The 19122-nt window shown below is 42.5% G+C and overlaps 1 protein-coding gene and 1 non-coding gene across 7 annotated transcripts in view; one reads left to right on the top strand and one right to left on the bottom strand.

Moving 5' to 3' along the window:
- Nucleotides 1-495: 495 nt before the first annotated feature.
- Nucleotides 496-577, bottom strand: trnas-aga. Its single transcript has one exon. It is a non-coding gene; the product is annotated as a tRNA-Ser (tRNA).
- A 1154-nt stretch (nucleotides 578-1731) lies between these two features.
- Nucleotides 1732-19122, top strand: part of LOC121180177 (nucleosome-remodeling factor subunit BPTF-like) — a 44163-nt gene continuing 26772 nt past the window's right edge. For 3 of the 6 annotated variants that reach the window (XM_041035356.1, XM_041035354.1, XM_041035357.1), the window contains exons 1-14: nucleotides 1732-2512; nucleotides 5322-6144; nucleotides 9334-9385; nucleotides 9624-9792; nucleotides 12122-12364; nucleotides 13172-13375; nucleotides 14407-14589; nucleotides 14902-15077; nucleotides 15326-15505; nucleotides 15851-16032; nucleotides 16291-16422; nucleotides 17211-17340; nucleotides 18008-18143; nucleotides 18608-18910. In XM_041035356.1, coding sequence (XP_040891290.1) covers nucleotides 1939-2512; nucleotides 5322-6144; nucleotides 9334-9385; nucleotides 9624-9792; nucleotides 12122-12364; nucleotides 13172-13375; nucleotides 14407-14589; nucleotides 14902-15077; nucleotides 15326-15505; nucleotides 15851-16032; nucleotides 16291-16422; nucleotides 17211-17340; nucleotides 18008-18143; nucleotides 18608-18910 — 3487 coding nt within the window. In that variant the 5' untranslated portion in view covers nucleotides 1732-1938. The remainder of the gene's footprint in view (nucleotides 2513-5321; nucleotides 6145-9333; nucleotides 9386-9623; nucleotides 9793-12121; nucleotides 12365-13171; nucleotides 13376-14406; nucleotides 14590-14901; nucleotides 15078-15325; nucleotides 15506-15850; nucleotides 16033-16290; nucleotides 16423-17210; nucleotides 17341-18007; nucleotides 18144-18607; nucleotides 18911-19122) is intronic. The other 3 variants (XM_041035355.1, XM_041035359.1, XM_041035358.1) reach the window with 3 other exon arrangements.

Genomic DNA, 19122 nt, shown 5'->3' with positions numbered 1-19122 from the left:
GTGTTCTGCAGTTTCTTTTGTGATCTCTTTAAGCCTTTAGTGTGGCCGCTAAAGGTGGATAATTCATATTAATATTTTAGATATTTATTAGTAGTATTATAGGTTCCTTGTACAAAACACTTGCTGTAATGGACTTACTGTTGCTGTGGTCCTTCGACTCCGGACTTGCCGTACATGAACGCACCTGTGACCTGATAACTCAGCCATACAGATCACCCATAGTAAATATTTTGACTTTTTATTTGGAGGGTTATGAAGAATGAAGAAAAACAAGTGCACAAGAGGTCCAGCAGAAATACAACAAATGTAATCGCAGGTTTTGCCAACAAATTGTACAGATTGGTCTTTCGATAAAGAGCATTTTATCTTTATCTAATAATCTTTTTTCTTTTTTAAATTACCTTTATATCATTACTGAGTTAGTTGGTGATTGTTTATATTAATGTAGTATCCACGCAATTGGCGATAAGAAACAAACGCAGTACAAAACAATGTCGTTGTCGGCAGGATTCGAACCTGCGCGGGGAGACCCCAATGGATTTCTAGTCCATCGCCTTAACCACTCGGCCACGACAACCGATGTCATCTGTAGAACGACAGTTTCAATATGAGGTATAGACAGAAAAACACTGATTACAAGCAGAGCTACCAAAGAAACTTTCCCTTCTGTTTAACCTTTAAACGGCTAACTAGCTACTTGGGCTGTGTTTTGTCTGTTAGTGAAGTAGTTATAAGAGGAGAAAAGCACACAAAAGCAGGGAACAATCTAAAAAACGAATATAAATTCAAAGACATCAAGTCAAACCCAGAGGATAAAACCAGGCAAGAGTGGGAGGCCACCAGATCACAATGCTGCACCGCCGCTCGGTTAAATGTTATTGTGGGCTACATTGCTACAATAGATTATAGAGCGTGTTTGTTAGCGTATTGTTATTTAAACAGGAGCTCAGCGTCGCTCCTACTGTATTTCAGTGGGGTAACTGAACGGAATGCAAATGGAGCCAGGTTTCCCTGGTAATTATTAAGAAATACATTTAAAGCTGTGTACGTAAAATGCATTTGGTTAAGGAATGTAGCAGTTTCCACATTCACACCATTTTAAACCTGAAAATATGTGTGCCGTTAACTTTTGCGGCGACTTATTTTGGTTCATAGTAATAGTGTTCAATGTCGGACGTATGCTTATCTTCTCGCCTCTCTTTGCTGTGACGACGATGGCGACGGGGCCGAAACGAACGACGGTGTTTCACTAAATACACTCGACCCACCTGTGACTTAAACCACCCAACAGGACCGGCTAGCGCTAATAAGATACTATTGGCGGACAGCGTTTGCATGGATAACTAATTTTATGAACTAGCACGGCAATTGCGTCTATTGTAGAATAGTGGGTCACGTGACCTCGCTTCAATTCGGGCCTCTCTGTCAAGCTAGACAATAAAACATCATTTCCTGCTCTGTTACAGTAAACTCTTTAAAACGTTAAAACGTTTGAGGCTTGTTTTTGGATTATTAAAACGATTGCAGCGAATACAAATAATGAATATACTCGTATCATATACGTATGCTATGTTCTGTACACCACGATGTTTGTTATTGTTATATATTTTCAGGTATTTACGTTATTATTTATTTTGAAGGAAAGCCCTGTTTCCGGTATGACCACTGTTTGTGTGTGTAACTTGGCGCAGCTCTGGGGCCTGCTGTGTTTTCAACGGAGGGAGCCGAGAAGAAAAATGGCGTCTGCAGGCGACCCAGAGCGGGACACCGGCCATTCAGTTTGAGCTTTCCGCCCTGAAATTGAGACCGGGGCTTGGTGGGGTCTTATCGGGAACCGTCGCCAGATCCACTGATTTTTTTCTACCCCTTTTTTCTCCGGTGTGCGCGGCTTATTTGAGCACCGAGATTGAAGCGGAACAGAAGAGACTCTCTCCTACAATGAGAGGGAGAAGAGGAAGGCCGCCCAAACAAGCTGCCGTGATGCGGGAAGGTTCACCCGGGCCAGTCCGCGGCTCTCGGGGCAGCAGGAATAGAGGGATGCGTGGACGGGGAAGAGGCAGAGGACGGGGACGGGGACGGGGAGGAAGTGGCGGCGTTTGCGGCACTGGCTCAGCGGAGGTGGATACAGAAATCTCCGGCCGAGAGAACTTTCATTCGTCCCGGGGCCGCAGGAAAGTTGGAGCCTCCATCACGGCGGCGGCCGCGGCATCGCGGGGCAGAGGAGGCAGAGGGAGAGGCAGGGGGTCGAGAGGCAGCCGCGGCAGCAGAGGGGGAGTGAGGCGGCCTCAAACCAAGGTGGTCTACGACGACAACAGCGACGAGGAGGATGATAATTTAAGCTACAGGTCAGACGAAGATGAACTCCTAAACGACAACCCTTCATCGGATCTCGAAGAAGAGGAGGCCTTGGGAAACGACTCTGACTATCTGGAGGAACTACCATATGATGATGATGCCAGCTACTGTACCGAGAGTAGTTTTAGGAGCCACAGCACGCTCGGTAGCACCCCAGGTACGTTCGTTTGCAAGTGCACGCACTTTAGCAAAGCATGTTTGCATTACTTAAAGTGTGCATTTTATTTTTAGCTCAGTACAGAAACCAAGCCGCATTGTTCAAAATGGAGCTTGCACTCAGAAACAGGCCTTTGTTTACCGTGTGCTCTGCTGGCCGCTGGCTTGCAGATTTGCTCCACGCTTCAACCGGCTCTCACGTTTTAAATTTTTGTCGGATCAGCACATTTTTTGTTGTCAATTTATAATGAAGTATTCGTGCCTTTTTAATCGGACTTTTTTTTTTTGCATGCGCGCCGTATTTACGGTGTTTTCACACACGTTCATAAAGGAACAGGATGTATGGACTGCGTTTGCTACTTTCCATTCATTTTATTCATTCAGTATTTCTGCTGAAGTAAAAGCATAGTAAGTCCACTTTCTACTATGAGAACCACGCTCTATCAAAACATGTAGTTTGTAAACATGGCTTCCCATTGATCTCGGATTGACAGCTCATGGTTCTTTTTCTAAACCTGTAGTACTTAATGAAAGTGTTGTCCGTTAAATAAGTAATCGTTGTATTTTTTTCGCACAGTTATCATACCTATAAATTTACCTTTTCTAGCTCTATTTCAGAAGACATTTCCGTTACATAATGCTGCTGAAATGAGCTTGACAGACCTTTGTTTTTGACAAGACGCGCTCTTTTTTCACTTGTTGCAAACATCTCATTACAATATTACGCGGTGCACCGTTACCATAGTAACCACTCTTATGTTTATCAGGTGAGCAAGTTAGATCCATCACGTTCCCAGTTAACAGCAGTCGTGTTAATAAAGTTGTGTGTGTGTGTGTGTGCAAAAATCAATTGACACATCATGTTATGTAAAGTAATGCACCAGAGGGAGTGTGCCAACCACTGGAAGTAATTCTAAGTAGGATTAGAAAAAAATATTTCTATGGATGACCCAGGCTTGAGTGTTTTGTACACTGAATGTAGCTCGTATTTCTTGATCTGATCAGGCCTATAACACTTCACAAAACCCTGGTCAGGTTTTGATGCAATTTCTGTGCTTCAGAGATTAGACACATACCTCTCGACTACCAGTGGCCAAGCGATCTGCCTTTTCTAAAGACATGTGAACATGGCAGTATTGTTCAGCTGAGTCTGAGGGGGTCTTTCATAAAACCAATGGTGACAGACAGACGGACATTACGGTGCATTCACTGTCATGTGCACACAGGCACACATATCCTTGCTGTTTTCAAACACATTGCACACCCTTACACGTAACGCTTCCACATTCAAACCCCGTGTTTGATGCCAAATGATAAACCCACAGGTTAGTCCCTGTCCTTCACCACGCATGAAATAGCCATTTCTGCAGCCATAGTCACGTCACTGTTTCTCTGTTTACACATCACTGTTAAACCACTCAGTCATGGTAGCCCTAATACAAATACATTATTTAAACAGTAAACAGCTTCCAGTTCATCAGCATTAACAGCATTGTTTACAGTGAAAATACAATGTGGCAGATAGTGTGGCTGTAGGGGTGTAATTTTATAGGATTTGTTTATTTGGTCTTTTTTATGAAAAGTTAAAGCAGCAGTCTACACTCTACAATTATATTACAGAATCCCTGAGACTGAGAAGACCTCAGGAAAAAGTTAGAAACGCACAGCAATGTCTAGCATATAATGCTAATTTTGTGAGTGGATAGTAACGGTATACTACTATTATGATGATAATAGAAATGTTTCTTCACTCCTTCATACCAAAGTCAAGCTGCGTCAGACAAGCATGTAACCCTGGTCGGGAGCAGGACTCTTCAGACGACCCGCATTAACCCACTCAGATCAACCACAAAATGCAGGCTTATTCCACATTACTGTGTACAGAAATGGATAATGTAAGGATAATGTACTCAGATGCACAGTCCAGAGGGAATACACAGACACATTGCATATACTGCAACGACCACATATATTTCTCTTGCCGAAACAGAGGCAGGGGTATAAATCAATTTGGAGTATGTAGCTCATTGCCTTGAGAAAAGAATGTTCTTGTCAACCTTTTGTAATGTAACTCCCACAGTGTCACACTGTATTACAGATAACCCCATTCACATCAGTGCTAGCTTATGATTCCCCAAAATTAGATGTTCCACTCGTCCTTTGTAACACTTGTTAGGGACAGCTTGTCAAATTTAGTTGCTATATTGTTATCATATCTTTTTTTTATGAGAAGAAGATTTGGAGCTTTGAGTTCTTCAGGTACACCGGTGGCACCTTGGGGTACCTCTTGGGGGATCCCCAAGTATCATCAGGCATTTTGGTAGAGGGGATCTACCCAGATCATTCTCAGTTTGCCCTTGGGGTACCCTCCCAGTGACTGCATTGCTGCAGGCTCTGTACTATTGCAACATCAGAAAGTACAGTTCAGTGAGACATCAAGGATGCTAATAACTTCAGGCATTAGGTTGCACTGACTGATGATAAACATCAGGTACACAGTGTAGATCATTCCAGTTTGGTGTACTGTGTGCATCTCATGAAACTGTACATAGTTGCCATGTTTGAACTTTTTGGAGTGATTCAAAGCAGCAGTGGTCATTTTATTCTGCAGACATTAGTTTTCTCTTCACACTGTATTTTAAATTCTTAGTGTAATTGTCTATTAATCCTCCATTTATTGTAAGGAGCAGACAGGCAGCACACAGTGCTTGAAGTGGTTAATATAGACATCTCCTTTTCATTTTTCCCTTTGTTTATGTGCTTCCCTTCTCTCCCTCCTCTCCTGACTCTTTTTGTTTCACTTCTCACAGGCCGGAGAAGGAGTCGGGCAATGCAGCCGCGGTCTCCCATCCTTGAGGCAAAGGACATCCCTCCCTTGGAGCTTCCAAAGTCCTCTGAGGACCTCCTGGTTCCTACCTCACAGCTCCTCAACGTGTCTGCCGTCTACGAGGTCCTCCGCAACTTTGGCTCAGTGCTGCGGCTGTCTCCATTCCGCTTCGAGGATTTCTGTGCAGCGTTGGCCAGCCAGGAGCAGTGCACACTGCTGGCAGAGACCCACATCTCCCTGCTCAAGGCTATTCTCAGAGAGGAGGACACTTCCAACACCACATTTGGTCCTGCAGACGTGAAGGACTCTGTTAACTCCACTCTGTATTTTGTGGACGGTATGACCTGGCCAGAGGTGGTGCGAGCGTACTGTGAGAGTGACCCGGAGTACCGGCATATTCTGCCTCTCCAGGAGGGTGAGGATTACCCTTATGAACCGTTGGACAGCAAAATTAAAGTTCTTCAGTTTTTGGTGGACCAGTTCCTGGCGACCAACATTGCCCGCGAGGAGCTAATGTCAGAAGGGGTGGTTGCCTATGATGACCACTGCAGGGTGTGCCATCGTCTTGGTGACCTGCTGTGCTGCGAGACATGCTCAGCCGTTTACCATCTGGAGTGTGTGAAGCCACCACTGCAGGAAGTGCCAGAGGACGAATGGCAGTGCGAAGTGTGTGTAGCACACAAGATACCCGGTGTTGCGGACTGCATCCCAGAAGTTCAGAAGAGCAGGCCGTTTCTTCGTCAACTGCCAGTCGGCTTTGACCGACACCACCGCAAATACTGGTTCCTGAACCGCCGCGTTGTTGTGTAAGTTTACGATGTTTCATTTATGTTCCGAGATTACAAAGTTATGAGTCGAAGTTACTCAAATACCCCTCAAACATTTGATTAGGGCTGACTGTGTTTTTTCTTTTCTTTTTTTTTTTTAAGGGTCAAACAAAGTAGCATAGTTACAATACACTACCAGCACACAACCAACTCACATAGTTCCAGTTTCCATGATTTTATGTTGTCAAAGATTAAAGGATTTCAGCTGTGAGGAGTAGTAGTAGCGGAAAAAAAGCGGTGTCCTTGTTAAAGCAGCTCAGTTGGTTTTAGCAAACTTGTGGTCATGAACGTGACAACCCATCTGCATGTACAACTATATATAACACTATTAGGAGAAGAGAAATGGCCTCTAATGCCGTAATTTCCTTTCTGCTCATTTCTGTACTGTGATTTGATATGATAAAGCATATACTGCTGCTGTCTGTGCAGCTGATGGACCACATTATTTGTGGGTCAGGTTACTTTGCCCAAGGTTCTTATCTGAAGACTGGCAATTGTGAGATCTGTGATCTTCTTGAGATACACCATACACTGTCTTTGAAGCTTTATACTTGTTCTAGCGTCCTTGCTAAGCCAAGTTATTAAAAATACCCTTTTAATGTGAGAGAAATGTTCTTTACTGAACACGTGCGCAACTTGTGTTAGATCCTCCTCCATTCATAAGAGACTGCTGTCACCGATTAATCCAGTCACAGCATTGCTTAACCACAGAACTGTTCACAAACTTTAAATGTTTTTGAAATTAAATGAAATTCCCACCCCTAAAGAGCTGCCTAGAATCCAAGTCCAGGCTCTGTCCAGTCTGAGCCCACCCAGCTCTGCAGGCGAGTAATGAAGCTAGGTCGAATGACCTGCAGTGACCTGTTCAGATCGACTACAACTTAACTGTGACAGTTTGAACAACATAGGCCAGGACGTAGAAAGTCAAACATACATACCACCAAGTTGTTCAATGAAAAAAAGAAATGTATAACAGATACTGCACTCTACATAACAAGGTCCATATGCTGTTTCAAACTCGTGTAGCTGCAAACACTCTGATTGAAGAAGATACATGATTGTATATTTTCTCACCACTGACAATTCTCAGTGACTAAAGCGAACTGGCTCTTAGGCGTAAAGTTAAGCATATCACAAGCTTAAGTTCTTGCATATGAGTGCAGATCTGCACATTGATAAAGCCTGCTGTTTAATAAACCGAAAATATAGTATTTAGCATAACCTGACCATCAGCAGTATTGGTCCTATACGTTAGCAAATTATCTTGGTATTGAGCAGTCACAGATGGTATATGTGCTGGGTCAGCAGCAGCAGAGGACCTGCTACATAAACCATAAAGGAGCATGGATCACCTGAACAATATAAGATTTAAGAGGGTAGGTGGCCCGAGGATTTGTCATTGGTGCATTTCGCTCTCTCTCTTCATTTTCTGCTTCCTACTGCTCACCAAATTGGCCCCCAGCAGGTGCTGCTCTTCAGCTTCCCTTCAGAGGCTGTGTGCGTTTGTGTGAGCAAGTAATGTGCACAGGGAAAGAAGTTTGTGTGACTAGGTGTATGTGTGTGCATGCGTTTGTATGTGTGTGCACAAATATGCCTCTAGTGAAGTCCTGGAAGGCTGGTGAATAGACACTAGTGTTGCATGGCCTCAGGCTTCACAGTCCCTGGGCACGGACCATGCTGAGCAAAAAGCTGTCAGATATGCCACTCTGTAGCTGCTGCTACATAAACTCAAGTGCCCAAATCCTGAGTAATGATTTCAAGCAAATTGTATTTTCAGAGTAACCAAAAAGATTTATGCATCATCAAGACATGATGCAATTTTAATATGATCACCCTACCCAGGTTATTCAAAATGCTTAAAAAGCTTCTATTTTTTTTTTTCATTTTTTAGTACAATATGTAGCTTTAAAATCAATTGACGCTGTTCTTCTACACCATGGACAACCAAGATTTCCAAGATGCTCCTAACAGCCAAATGTGTGCACTGGCTCTAAAATGCTGTTATTTTGGGAAAAAAAGGTACAAGTGGAAATGCTCCTAGAAAACACTCTTAACCACTAAGTTCGAATTGTTGCCCAAGGAACTCAAGCCAGCCTGGTGACTGTATTACCTGTACATGTTTACTGTAGCTCCTTAACAAATATTTCATAATTGCATCATACATGTATGTATATTATACATCTGTTATATGCGTTGTGTTTTTTTTTTTCTGAAGTATGTAAAACATACCTCCCAAGTCTTTCTTGCACCCCTGCTGTCATTTTACATACTGATGAGTGAGCCCAGCAAACCCAGGTGAAAAACACTTTGAAGAACAATTAGAGAAATCACCGTCTGATTGGCAATTTTACAGTGTGCCAGATTCCTCAGTGGATTTATTGTTCTCCATTTCCCACAGGCACCTGGCGTGTTTTGCACAGCTGTTCACACCTGCTCCTGTTCCTATTTTTGAGTTGTGTGTGGTTGATGTTAAGTATATTGCCTGTGATGAGAAAGAAACAGCATTGTATCACCGAAGAGAGACGATAATAGGCAAAATGGCAGTCTAGTATCTTGAACACTTGAAAAACCGTTTTATTATCATATTGTACATCTTAGTAAATAAGAGTATTTAAGGTAATAAGTAACGGGTAGTGTGTTTGCTGTCAATCACACCTGTTGATTCTGGCTTAGCTGGCTCTCCCACAGCAGCTTGTTGGCTGCTGCCCTCCTCCTCCTTTCCTCCTCCTCCTCCTTTCCTACATCTCTCTCTTCATTAGCTACACAAGTGGTTCTCAAACTGGGGGGCGGGCCCCCCTGGGAGTGCATAGAACCTCTGCAGGGGGGCATGCATGACCAGGGGAAAAATATGGAGTAAAACTATTTTTGTAGGGAAAATAAGCAAACAAGACTTTACTGATGGAGGGGCTGAGTGAATCAATGCGTTGCATGCAGCTCTGCAGAAACATAACATTCTACCTATTTGAAATAGTAAAAAGAGAAAGAAAATATAAAATCAATATGCAGCAGTCAGTGTTGACGTTGTGACGGGCTGCCACAAATATCACAAATCAATGTATAGGAAACACTGCAACGGTATACAGAAAGCAAGCATATGTCCTACCCCCTCCCTGTTGTGTCTCCTAATTTTTTACCAAATTTTTCTCCTCTCTCATTTCTCCCCTACAGTGAAGAGGATGGTGAGCAGGAGGACAAAGCCATCTGGTACTACAGCACCAAGGTAAAAAGGACTCATGTTTTCATCCAGCTAGGCTTGTATGCTCTTTCCACATCAAATTTACTAATTTTTTTCTTCTTCCCTTGTTACTTTATTTTTTTTTATACGTGTCAAAACCTTGTTATTTCTTTAAATTACAATCTGAATCACTTCCAAACATTCCCTGTTTTTTTGGCAGTATGGCCATCATAACTTTTATCTAATATTGTATTGCACTTATTGAACTCTTCCTAAACTCCAGGTCCAGCTGGCTGAGCTGATAGATTGCTTGGATAAGGAGTACTGGGAGGCTGACCTGTATGCAGCCCTTGAGGAGATCAGGGACGAGGTGCACACACATATGGACATCACTGAGGACCTAACCAACAAGGCCCGTGGCAGCAACAAGTGTTTCCTTACTGCCGCCAGTGGTAAATAGCTCTCAATTCTTTCTCCTTTTAATGAAATTAACTCATTTCCAGAGAATCTGAGACACATTGTCACTGAGTTTAATCATGGATCAGAGTGGAAGAAGGATCTCTTTAAGCCCAAAGTATTTCTTTTTTTCCTTCTCTTTATCTTGCTCTCTCTCTTCCCCCCTTCACTGCTCTCTCTGCTTTCTCCCCAGTGCTCATGAATGCCACCCAGTCATAGATGGCAGGGCCATAGGAATCAACCCAGCTATTATGTAACCTTACTCTGGTCCCAGTCTGGCTAGTGTCCAGCTCTTGAGCTTCCTTTCAGTCCCTCATCCCTTCTTCTCTGTCTGTAGGGTATCCACTAAACCCACGTGTATTTTTTTTGGCTTGATGTGTTGGTGAAAATTATCCACTAGCAGGCCCATAGTCAGTATGTCATCTTTATTGCATCCACTTTGCAGTTTACATTCATAACAATTACGTTTTGGGAAATAGCTCTACATTTTAAATGGTGCTGCAGAACGTGGTTCTAACTTTTGATGCAACAGCTTGAGTGTAAACTAGCACTTCTAACAAAGCACCTGCTGTTCATAGATAGGTTAAAGGTTCTCACTGACAACAGTCTTTAGCCTTTTTTTCCTTTACCCTCAGGAAGTAGATAGTATAACCATGGAAAAAAAGTGTGTCACTTGAAAACTTCTTGCGCACTGTGATCTAGCTCAACATCTAAACTCATTTGTTCTGGTCTCGATGTAGCAGCTGTTTTCACAACTAACCCTAAATTTTCTTTAAGCTCAGTTTTACATCGTTTATGACTGGCATACGTAAAAGGTGTCGCATTTCCTCAAACGTGGTGGCGAAACTAGAGTTATCGTTTCATACCTCCTTAGTTGACAATGGCTGTGGCATGTGTCAGTCCTGCCTCTGCATTTGTAAATTAGTGTTGTTTAAATAAAGGGGAGAACAATTTTGAGTAAAAAAAAAAACAACTAATAAATCAAAAAGATGTGGTTTAAAGAACTAGCTGGTTATTCTTGTTTTGTGTGTGTCAATAATAAGCCTCATATTTATAATATGCGTTATGCATTTGTATACTCTAGTGTTGGTTCTGCTCGATGCAAGATTTTCTATTTGGGGGGAGAGCAGAATGACTGTGATGTTCAACATAACACGTATACACAAAAATACAGACCTGTTGTACTGAACAAAAATAACTTGACCACAGAATCTTCCATCAGAGCTTTTGTCTGCCTCAGTAATAAAAGGCAGATTCAAGTAATTTGCATTTGTAGGGTTTCCGCTTTCCCTGAGTTTTTTTTTTTTCCAGGATTTAGATTTTTCTGTCTGTTTAGTGTTTTGGGGAGACAGCTTTCTTTCCTGCATTTAATTGCCTTTTTCTGTTTTGTTTTTGCTGTCATGCTCACATCCTTCTTGGTGACTTAATGGATAGCGTAGGATAATAAATTGAACAAAAGATTGCCATCTGTTTTCTACTTTGTTTTTATCCAAATTGCCCATCAGTGCCGATGGAGGTTTTACATGGCTCGGGTTATGTTAATCTGTAATGGAGCTACTGATGAGTCACACTCTCATAAAGGACTTCACAGTCTTCCTCGGTGTATTAATGACCCTACGTGCTTATTCTTCAGTATCACTGGAGCGATCTATCTAAGACACAGCATGGTGTCATTGTGCTCTCAGACCACACACAAGAATGTAACTTTATTGTGGTGTTTTACAGCAGGTTGGGATTTGAATTGAGGTCAGCGTCAGTGAGCATGTGTATGTTTTAAAAGTTTTTAGCATATAAGCAGTCTGTTGCCGACACCATTTGTGAAGTCTGAAGAAGTAGTTCAGTTGGAAGGTGATTCTGTTCCTTCTCCTAGTTTTGGGTTTAAATATATAAAAAAAATGTTGTAATCTGGCCCCAATGGCACGCCATCTTTGTCTTTTCTGTTATTGTTCATGTTCAGTTTGGTGAAGTCACCTCTGATACCTCAAGCCTTTCACTGAATTTTTAGTATGACCCTTGAAATAGGTTATGTTTTCTTTTCTGTTCCTCTTAGTCTTAGTTCATCACTGTTTACGAGCCACTGTTGTTTTTTTGTACTTAATTCTGTGAAGGATGTTCTGAATATCTCACAATATTATGCTTTTTTGGACATACTGTACTGTCAAATTGATTATTATGATAATTTTTTCTCCCCCTTGTGTTGTGTCACTGATCACATCCCTGAGTTTGATCATCATGAAATGAAATATCTCAGTCAATCCAAGTACAAGAGCAACTACAATTACAACTATCGTATTTCCTTTGTTTACCTCTTCCTCTTTCATCCAGAGGAGATCCTGGAGCGGTTGCGGGCCAAGAAGGAGGAGGAACTGGAGGAGGTGAAAAAACGGGCTGCCGAGGAGGCTCAGAAAGCGCGGCTGGAGAAGGAGAAGAAGGAGGTGGATGTGGAGAAAGAAGACGGAGACGTCAAGCCAACAGACGAGGGACAACAGGAGGGCAAAGACGTGACAAAGGAGGAGGAGACAAATGAAGAGGTCACAGAGGAGACAAAGCAAGGTGTCAAAACTGGAGGTAATTGTGATGATTATATTTTACAAAATAGTCAGGATAACATGGCCTAATATGTAGCCCAAAGTAATGATGAAAGTAGCATTAAAAAAAAAAAAGTAACATCTAACCTGAAAAGCTCTTTCTCTTACTCTCAGTACCTCCACTCTATTCTCTTTTTGAGCCTTGGAAAAAAAAAGGACATTATCACAATATTGTAATTAGTTATTGATTTAAGAATCAATTCTGCAGTTGTTTGGCTGCTGGACCAATGAGAAATGCTTTGCTCTTTTTCAAGACACAAGCAACAAGTTTGGCACCCACATAGCACATATGCTAATTTATATCGATGCCTTGCTGGAAATGTACTATCCAGTGTGATGAAGAGGCTCCTATACAGAATTACTAGACATTTATTACATTGGCAGCAGAACAAAACACAGGCATCTTGGCATAAGTGAGTCGAGAGTGAATTTTACAGGTTTGGTAAGGGGATTCTAATTAGCCTTGAGAGCATAGTAAAAATAAATGTCTCTATGATTCCCATAAATGCGTGATTGCGCTAATCTTGACAAACAAATTAAGATAACCCTAGAAGTTAAGATATGGCACATTGGTGCAAAGATATGGCACAAAGGTAATATATGTATCTTTGCCAACAGTGTCTAAAATTAAAGATAATTTTCCCACCCATTGGTGGTACATGATTTTATGATTTGTCCATATTTGTCAGCCTCAGCCATCACTGCTCCTCTCCACTGTCTCCAAGTTACCGTTGAATTATCAACTAAAATCTACAATACTTACAATATAACTGCTGTTCATCTGTAGTCGCTGAAGCTCCACCCACTGGCCAAGAAGGCAGTAGTGGCAGTGACTTCTCAGATGGACCGATACTTCCAACAACCTCTGCTCCAACACAAACCACCATCGTGAGCTCTAGCCTGGCCCCAGAGGCTCCGAAGCCCCTGGCCTCCGTCGTAGGGGCTCGGATAGAGGGTTGTTCCCAAATGGAGGTCTCTAACAACACCGAAGGTATACAAGGACATTTCAGAGTGAAGGTGTCCTCATTAAGCTCTTTTTGGGGGACCTGCTTTACTACAACAGTCATGCAACTGTACTGGATTGTGTGATGGATCTCATACCCCCTAACATCACCTGTGACTTGTGTGTTCCACCTTGTGCCCCCTCCTGGTGCTTTGGTGTTACTCCTGGCCGTTCCCCAGCCTGCCTCTTTTTGCATGTGGCTCTGATTCCATCTGCTGGCTTTTGTGTTCTGTCGTCCAATTTTTATTTCTTGAATTCTGGCTTCAGCTTTGGAACAGTTTCAGCCATTCTGCACTTGAACTCTTTAATTCCTCATGCTCTCTTTTTCTCCAAAGAGCTGAGAAGCTGATTGCATCAATTGATGTGCAATCAGATGGCATTGTCACCGCAATCAGCGCAACTAGCCTCACTGAGCCTCAGTCAGCTGGGGACAGTGATCGCATTGCCTGGTGCAGTAATTCTTGTGAAAAGCTTTTCTTCGGCTGCTTTGCTTGTAATCGGCACCTTTGATTAGATAGTTTTTCTGTTTAGGTAGTGGCTTTGTTGAAAAATTGTTCACTGGTGACTTGCACATATTCATCCTTAAAAATTACAGAGCACCATTTGTTGTTGTGGTCATGCTGGCACAAGCCTTGGTTTGCCTGGTCCCTCATTGCTTTCCAATGACCCATCCCTGCACCTTGAACTGGTTATTTGGTGCATGCATTACACATGATTTATCAGTAGAGGGAGCCACAGCTTTAACTATTAACTATTTCAGAACTTTTTTGGTTTCACCAAGACTGAGCTTCTACTTGTGCAGAACCTGATATTTATTGGTTACTGTTGACAGCTTTGATGAAACAATTTGTCTTGGTTTTTCTAGTTCAGTAATTTCAGTCTGGGCTAACACCTGCATCTTTGCTGTGCAAAATAATCCATGAAAGATGCCTCAGATGGTGACCGATGACAGCAAGAACTGCACAGTCAAGACATGCAAACGTTGTTTATCTAATGGTCAATACGGTTTGTCTGTGTAGCAGAAAACCCATCATCGGATTCTGTCAGTGGAGATGGAGTCCCCAGCCTGAGCCAGCCCTCCCAGCCCAGCGAGGAGAACAGTAACAGCAGCATGGGAGCTGGGGTCGCACCCAGGGGCCCGGAACCCCCAGACTTGGCTGACAAGTCCTCCCAGTCATCCCTGGCGAGCCTCGATGACACAGGTCTGACGAAAAAGTCATCATAATTACATCTTATTTTCTTGTAATATAATAACTGTCCTCTGCAGCAGTTTGTATTACTGCAGAAAACCTTGCAATCGTTGCAAGATGCCAGAAATAACTGTTCTGTGTTTCATGCCAGTTAATAGGCCTTAAAACAGAATAGCAGCTCCTTTTACATGTGCTACATGTTATGATATGAAATCACTGTCCTGGGGTTTTCTCTTTAAATAATCTCTGCACATCATATCACCTTAGTTCAAGTAGAGTTTACTCCTGTGTATGACTTGGCTGAAACGGGCATTGCGTTTCCAGGGGACAGTAAAGACTCAGCCAACGGTGAAACAGCAGGCCTCAGCAGTAAGAAGTCTTCGGCAACTCGCATGGTGACCCGGCTGAGAAACCCAGACAGCAAGCTGAGCCAGCTGAAGAACCAACAGGTGGCTGCTGCTGTTCATGAAGCCAACAAGGGCTTTAAAGAGGGCAAAGAGGTGAGAACCATGGATTAAAAATGATTTTGCTCCTCCAGAAGATATATGAAAAATGTTTGCACAGTATTTAACTCAAGTGCACTGAGCTGGTCAGTGCATGTATTAGATTTACCTGACTATCATAACTAGCTCATCACTCAGAGGAGTAACTTTTAAGAAAGCAGTAAAGCAAGAACAAGGAAACTTTAGCTCATTTCAAACGCAGACCAGTTCCAATGTGTTCTGACTGGATTTTCTTACCTCTCTAGGTACTAGTAGTAAATGCACAAGGTGACGTCACCCGTGTCAGCACGCGCAGCAGCAAGGAGGTGGTGATGAAGGGGACCCTCAGCCAATACTTCAAGCTTGGCCAGGAGGGCAAGTACCGCGTGTATCATAACCAGTACAGCTCCAATGCCCTGGCCCTCAACAAACACCAGCACAGAGAGGCAAGTAGAGCAACAGCTTGTTGTGTTCCCATTTCAATATTCATGAATACAAAAATAATACGGTGTGGCTCAGCGGTTGCTAGAGTTTTCTGGGTTTGGAATTCTTCTCCATCATTGCAAGAGTTTCTTCTTCCGCTATTACAGAGACATTCAAGTCAAGTGGATTGGAGATTATAAATAGTCCACAGGTGCGAACGTCTGTGTGTTTTAGCGCTGTGATGGGATACACGTCAATCCCCATGCTTCGCAGTTTCAAACTTTTCAAACTACAGTGAAATGTCCCTGGTCTTTCAGATTCCTAAGCTCAATTCCTGACTAAAATCCACTCAATCTGTCTTTCATCAGGACCATGACAAGAGGCGGCATCTCTCACACAAGTTCTGCATGACACCTGCAGGAGAATTTAAGTGGAATGGGTCTATTCATGGCTCTAAGGTTCTGACCATCTCCACACTGAGACTCACCATCATCCAGCTGGAGAACAATGTCCCAGCACCCTTCATGCACCCAAACTGGGCCTCACACAGGTACAGAACAGAGGGGAGGACTGGGATATAGAAATGATGCATGTTGTATGTATGCATGTTCAGTGGGTATTTTTTTAGTGTATTTCAGTACATCTAGCATGTTACATGTAGAAATGAAAGTAATGTCAGAACCGAAAGTAAAAGCATACATGGCCAGACTGACCACCACATAAAACCAAATGTAGACTAAATGTGAAAGCACCCAGAGGAAGTGGAGAAGCTGAAAAGTGTTTAATGTCTGTTTCTTTTTTTTTGTAGGACCAACTGGATCAAAGCAGTTCAGATGTGCAGTAAGGCCCGAGAGTTTGCACTGGCTCTGGCCATCCTGGAGTGTGCCATTAAACCTGTGGCTATGCTGCCTGTCTGGAAGGACTCACTGGGCCATACCAGGTACACACATAATATATACACATGTATACTATCCTAAATACATACTGCATATTCAAAAATCATTGCTTTTACTTACTGGTGTCATTTCTCAGACACACATAAACAAAATAATACTTACATGGTCCATACATAACTTCAGTTTTACACATTGAAATACTAGAAAAAAAAGGTAAAAACTCAAACAAGCACTCAGTGCATCTACACGGGGGATGTGTGGTCAGTTTAGCAGGCAGAGGCGATCATGAGCAGATCAGATCAAAAGGCCCACCCTAGCTGTGAGGCATAATATTTAGACTGTAAGTCCACTACCAGTACCACCCACCTCTGCATCTACTACTGCATCAACTCCACAACGCCCCTTTAAAGAAGTGATTGTCCAAGATTTCACAAGGTCAGGCCCAGATTTTGTGTGTGTGTGTGTGTGTGTGTGTGTGTGTCATGGTGCTGCTCCAAGAGCAACTGCCATCTTCTCATCTTTAATCTGTGCTTCATACTCGCTCAGTAAGCTTTCCAGTTTCACTCAAGAAAAATAATTATTAAGCTTGTCGTACAGAAGGTTTATTTCCAAGTGTATTTGTAAGCACTCCACAATACTGAATAGGTAGGCTTGAGAGGTGAAAATATGTGAATGGTCATACAATACGTTTTTAAAACAACAAATCACAATCTTGTCTATAAAGTTCACTATAAATGCAACAGTTGACAGACAAAACACCACCAATAACCCAGTAATCACCAATTACCAGTCACCAATCACCATACCGCATGACGATTTCAAATGTTTTCAGGTTAAATCGCATGACATCCATGGAGCGTGAGGAGAAGGAGAAAGTGAAAAAGAGGGAGAAGAAGCTGGAGGATGAGGAGACGATGCAACAGGCCACTTGGGTCAAGTACACCTTCCCAATTAAACACCAGGTAGGTCCAGTACTGAGTAATTTTGACTTTTCAGTGTATTTGGACCAGGATGAGCTTCCGGTCACAAGTGATCATCCACCCAAGATCATCCACTCCACCAAAACTGTAAATCGGTTCCCGTTACAGTGTTAAATTAAATGTTAACTTGGCTACTGAACTACAAAACATTGTGTTTCGCCTGAACGTCCTGTTGCAGTCACTGACTGACAGGAGTGTTGATTTTATAAGATACAGCCATCCTTCACTATTCAAGGTCTGTTGTCTGCACCCACACAACATGAAACACATATTGATAATGGGATGACTGTAATAATGTTCCAGTCTAGTCTGCGTCTAGGTTGAAACATTAATGCCTGGAAAACTGAGTCACTGCAGTGGGAAACACTGGTGTGTGTATGTTGCGTGTACATGCATGAGTGACCATCAAGGGCTCTTTGATGCAGCAAGTTGAGCTCTGCTCTGAGTCATTTCCCTCAGCAATTAGTGACCAGTGTGTGAATAACCTCTAAACTTTTAATCTCTCTTTATACCTTCGCTCTCTCCTTTCCCAACACTTTTTAATGTCTCTCCCAATTCACTTTCCTCCTTTTGAACCTTTCTTCTTGTTGTTTCTTTATCCATTTTTTTTTCTGATTCCACTTCGTCTACTTTCTTGTCTCATGTGAAGGTGTGGAAGCAGAAAGGAGAGGAGTATCGCGTTACCGGCTATGGGGGCTGGAGTTGGATCAGTAAGACTTATGTGCAGCGGTTTGTCCCCAGGCTTCCCGGCAACACCAATGCCAACTACCGCAAAGAACTGGAAGGTCTGGAACGGGAAACTTTTGGGCCTAAAATGTGGTTTTTAGTTATTTGGAATTTGGGTCTCTCAAATTTAAAGTCTCTTTGACTGTGAGAGGGAATTAGTCTCTCCTTTAGTAATCTCAACGATGTCATTGTGTATTGGTTGGCCTTGAGTGAATCGAGCCTCTCTTTTGATATGTGTGTGCATGCCATTGAGTTATGTATCATAACCTCAATCGAAGACCTCACAGGCAGTTTGTATTCTTTATTATTCATTCACCTTCAACTTCATGTAATTACTTGAAATGTGGTGTCAAACTGTTGCTGTGTCACACAGCAAATTAATCCTTCGTAAGTTTACTGTATTTATTAATAACTGATGTCTTGTTCTCCTGAATTGCCTGATTAAAAGAATTTATCACAAGCCCCATATGTGATTAAAACTAACTTGAAAAATAAACTCTTACTCTCATTCTGTTTTCCAAAGATGCTAAACTTGGCAAGAAATGTACCCTGCTGGACCTGAGTCGACGACCCAGCGTAGCCGCACCAGAAGCTCAGGGAGCTGCTGCTTTAAGCAGTGAAGCAAACGATAAAGGCTCATCCTGCCTCTCCAAACCTGCAACAGATCATCTGCTGCCTGTGGAAGGTTTTGAGTCTAATGAGAGGATGGAAGAGGACAAGAAAGAAGCGGTGGATGAAAAAGAAAAGACGGAGGAATTGTCAGGAGATGAATCACCTGCAAAGATGGAGGTGGACCCCACAGAATCACGATCAGATGAAGAACAAAGTATGACAGAGTGCGACTTAGTGTCTAATAGCATTGTACTCCGTTGCATATAAAATGTTATTGATCCCTGTCAAATTTGTCAGTTGATTATAAGTGTTATCGCTTTGATATTGATTATCCTTCAGAAGCTTTTTCAACTTAATTTGTCTCCAACCTAATGGAAAATTTAGAAATTCTTAGGAGTGTGTGAAGAAGAATCTTATTTGTTATCA

This window comes from Toxotes jaculatrix, chromosome 4 (genome assembly GCF_017976425.1).
Source record: "Toxotes jaculatrix isolate fToxJac2 chromosome 4, fToxJac2.pri, whole genome shotgun sequence".
Classification (NCBI taxonomy): Eukaryota; Metazoa; Chordata; class Actinopteri; family Toxotidae; genus Toxotes; species Toxotes jaculatrix.
This window is presented reverse-complemented; position numbering and strand designations above follow the sequence as displayed.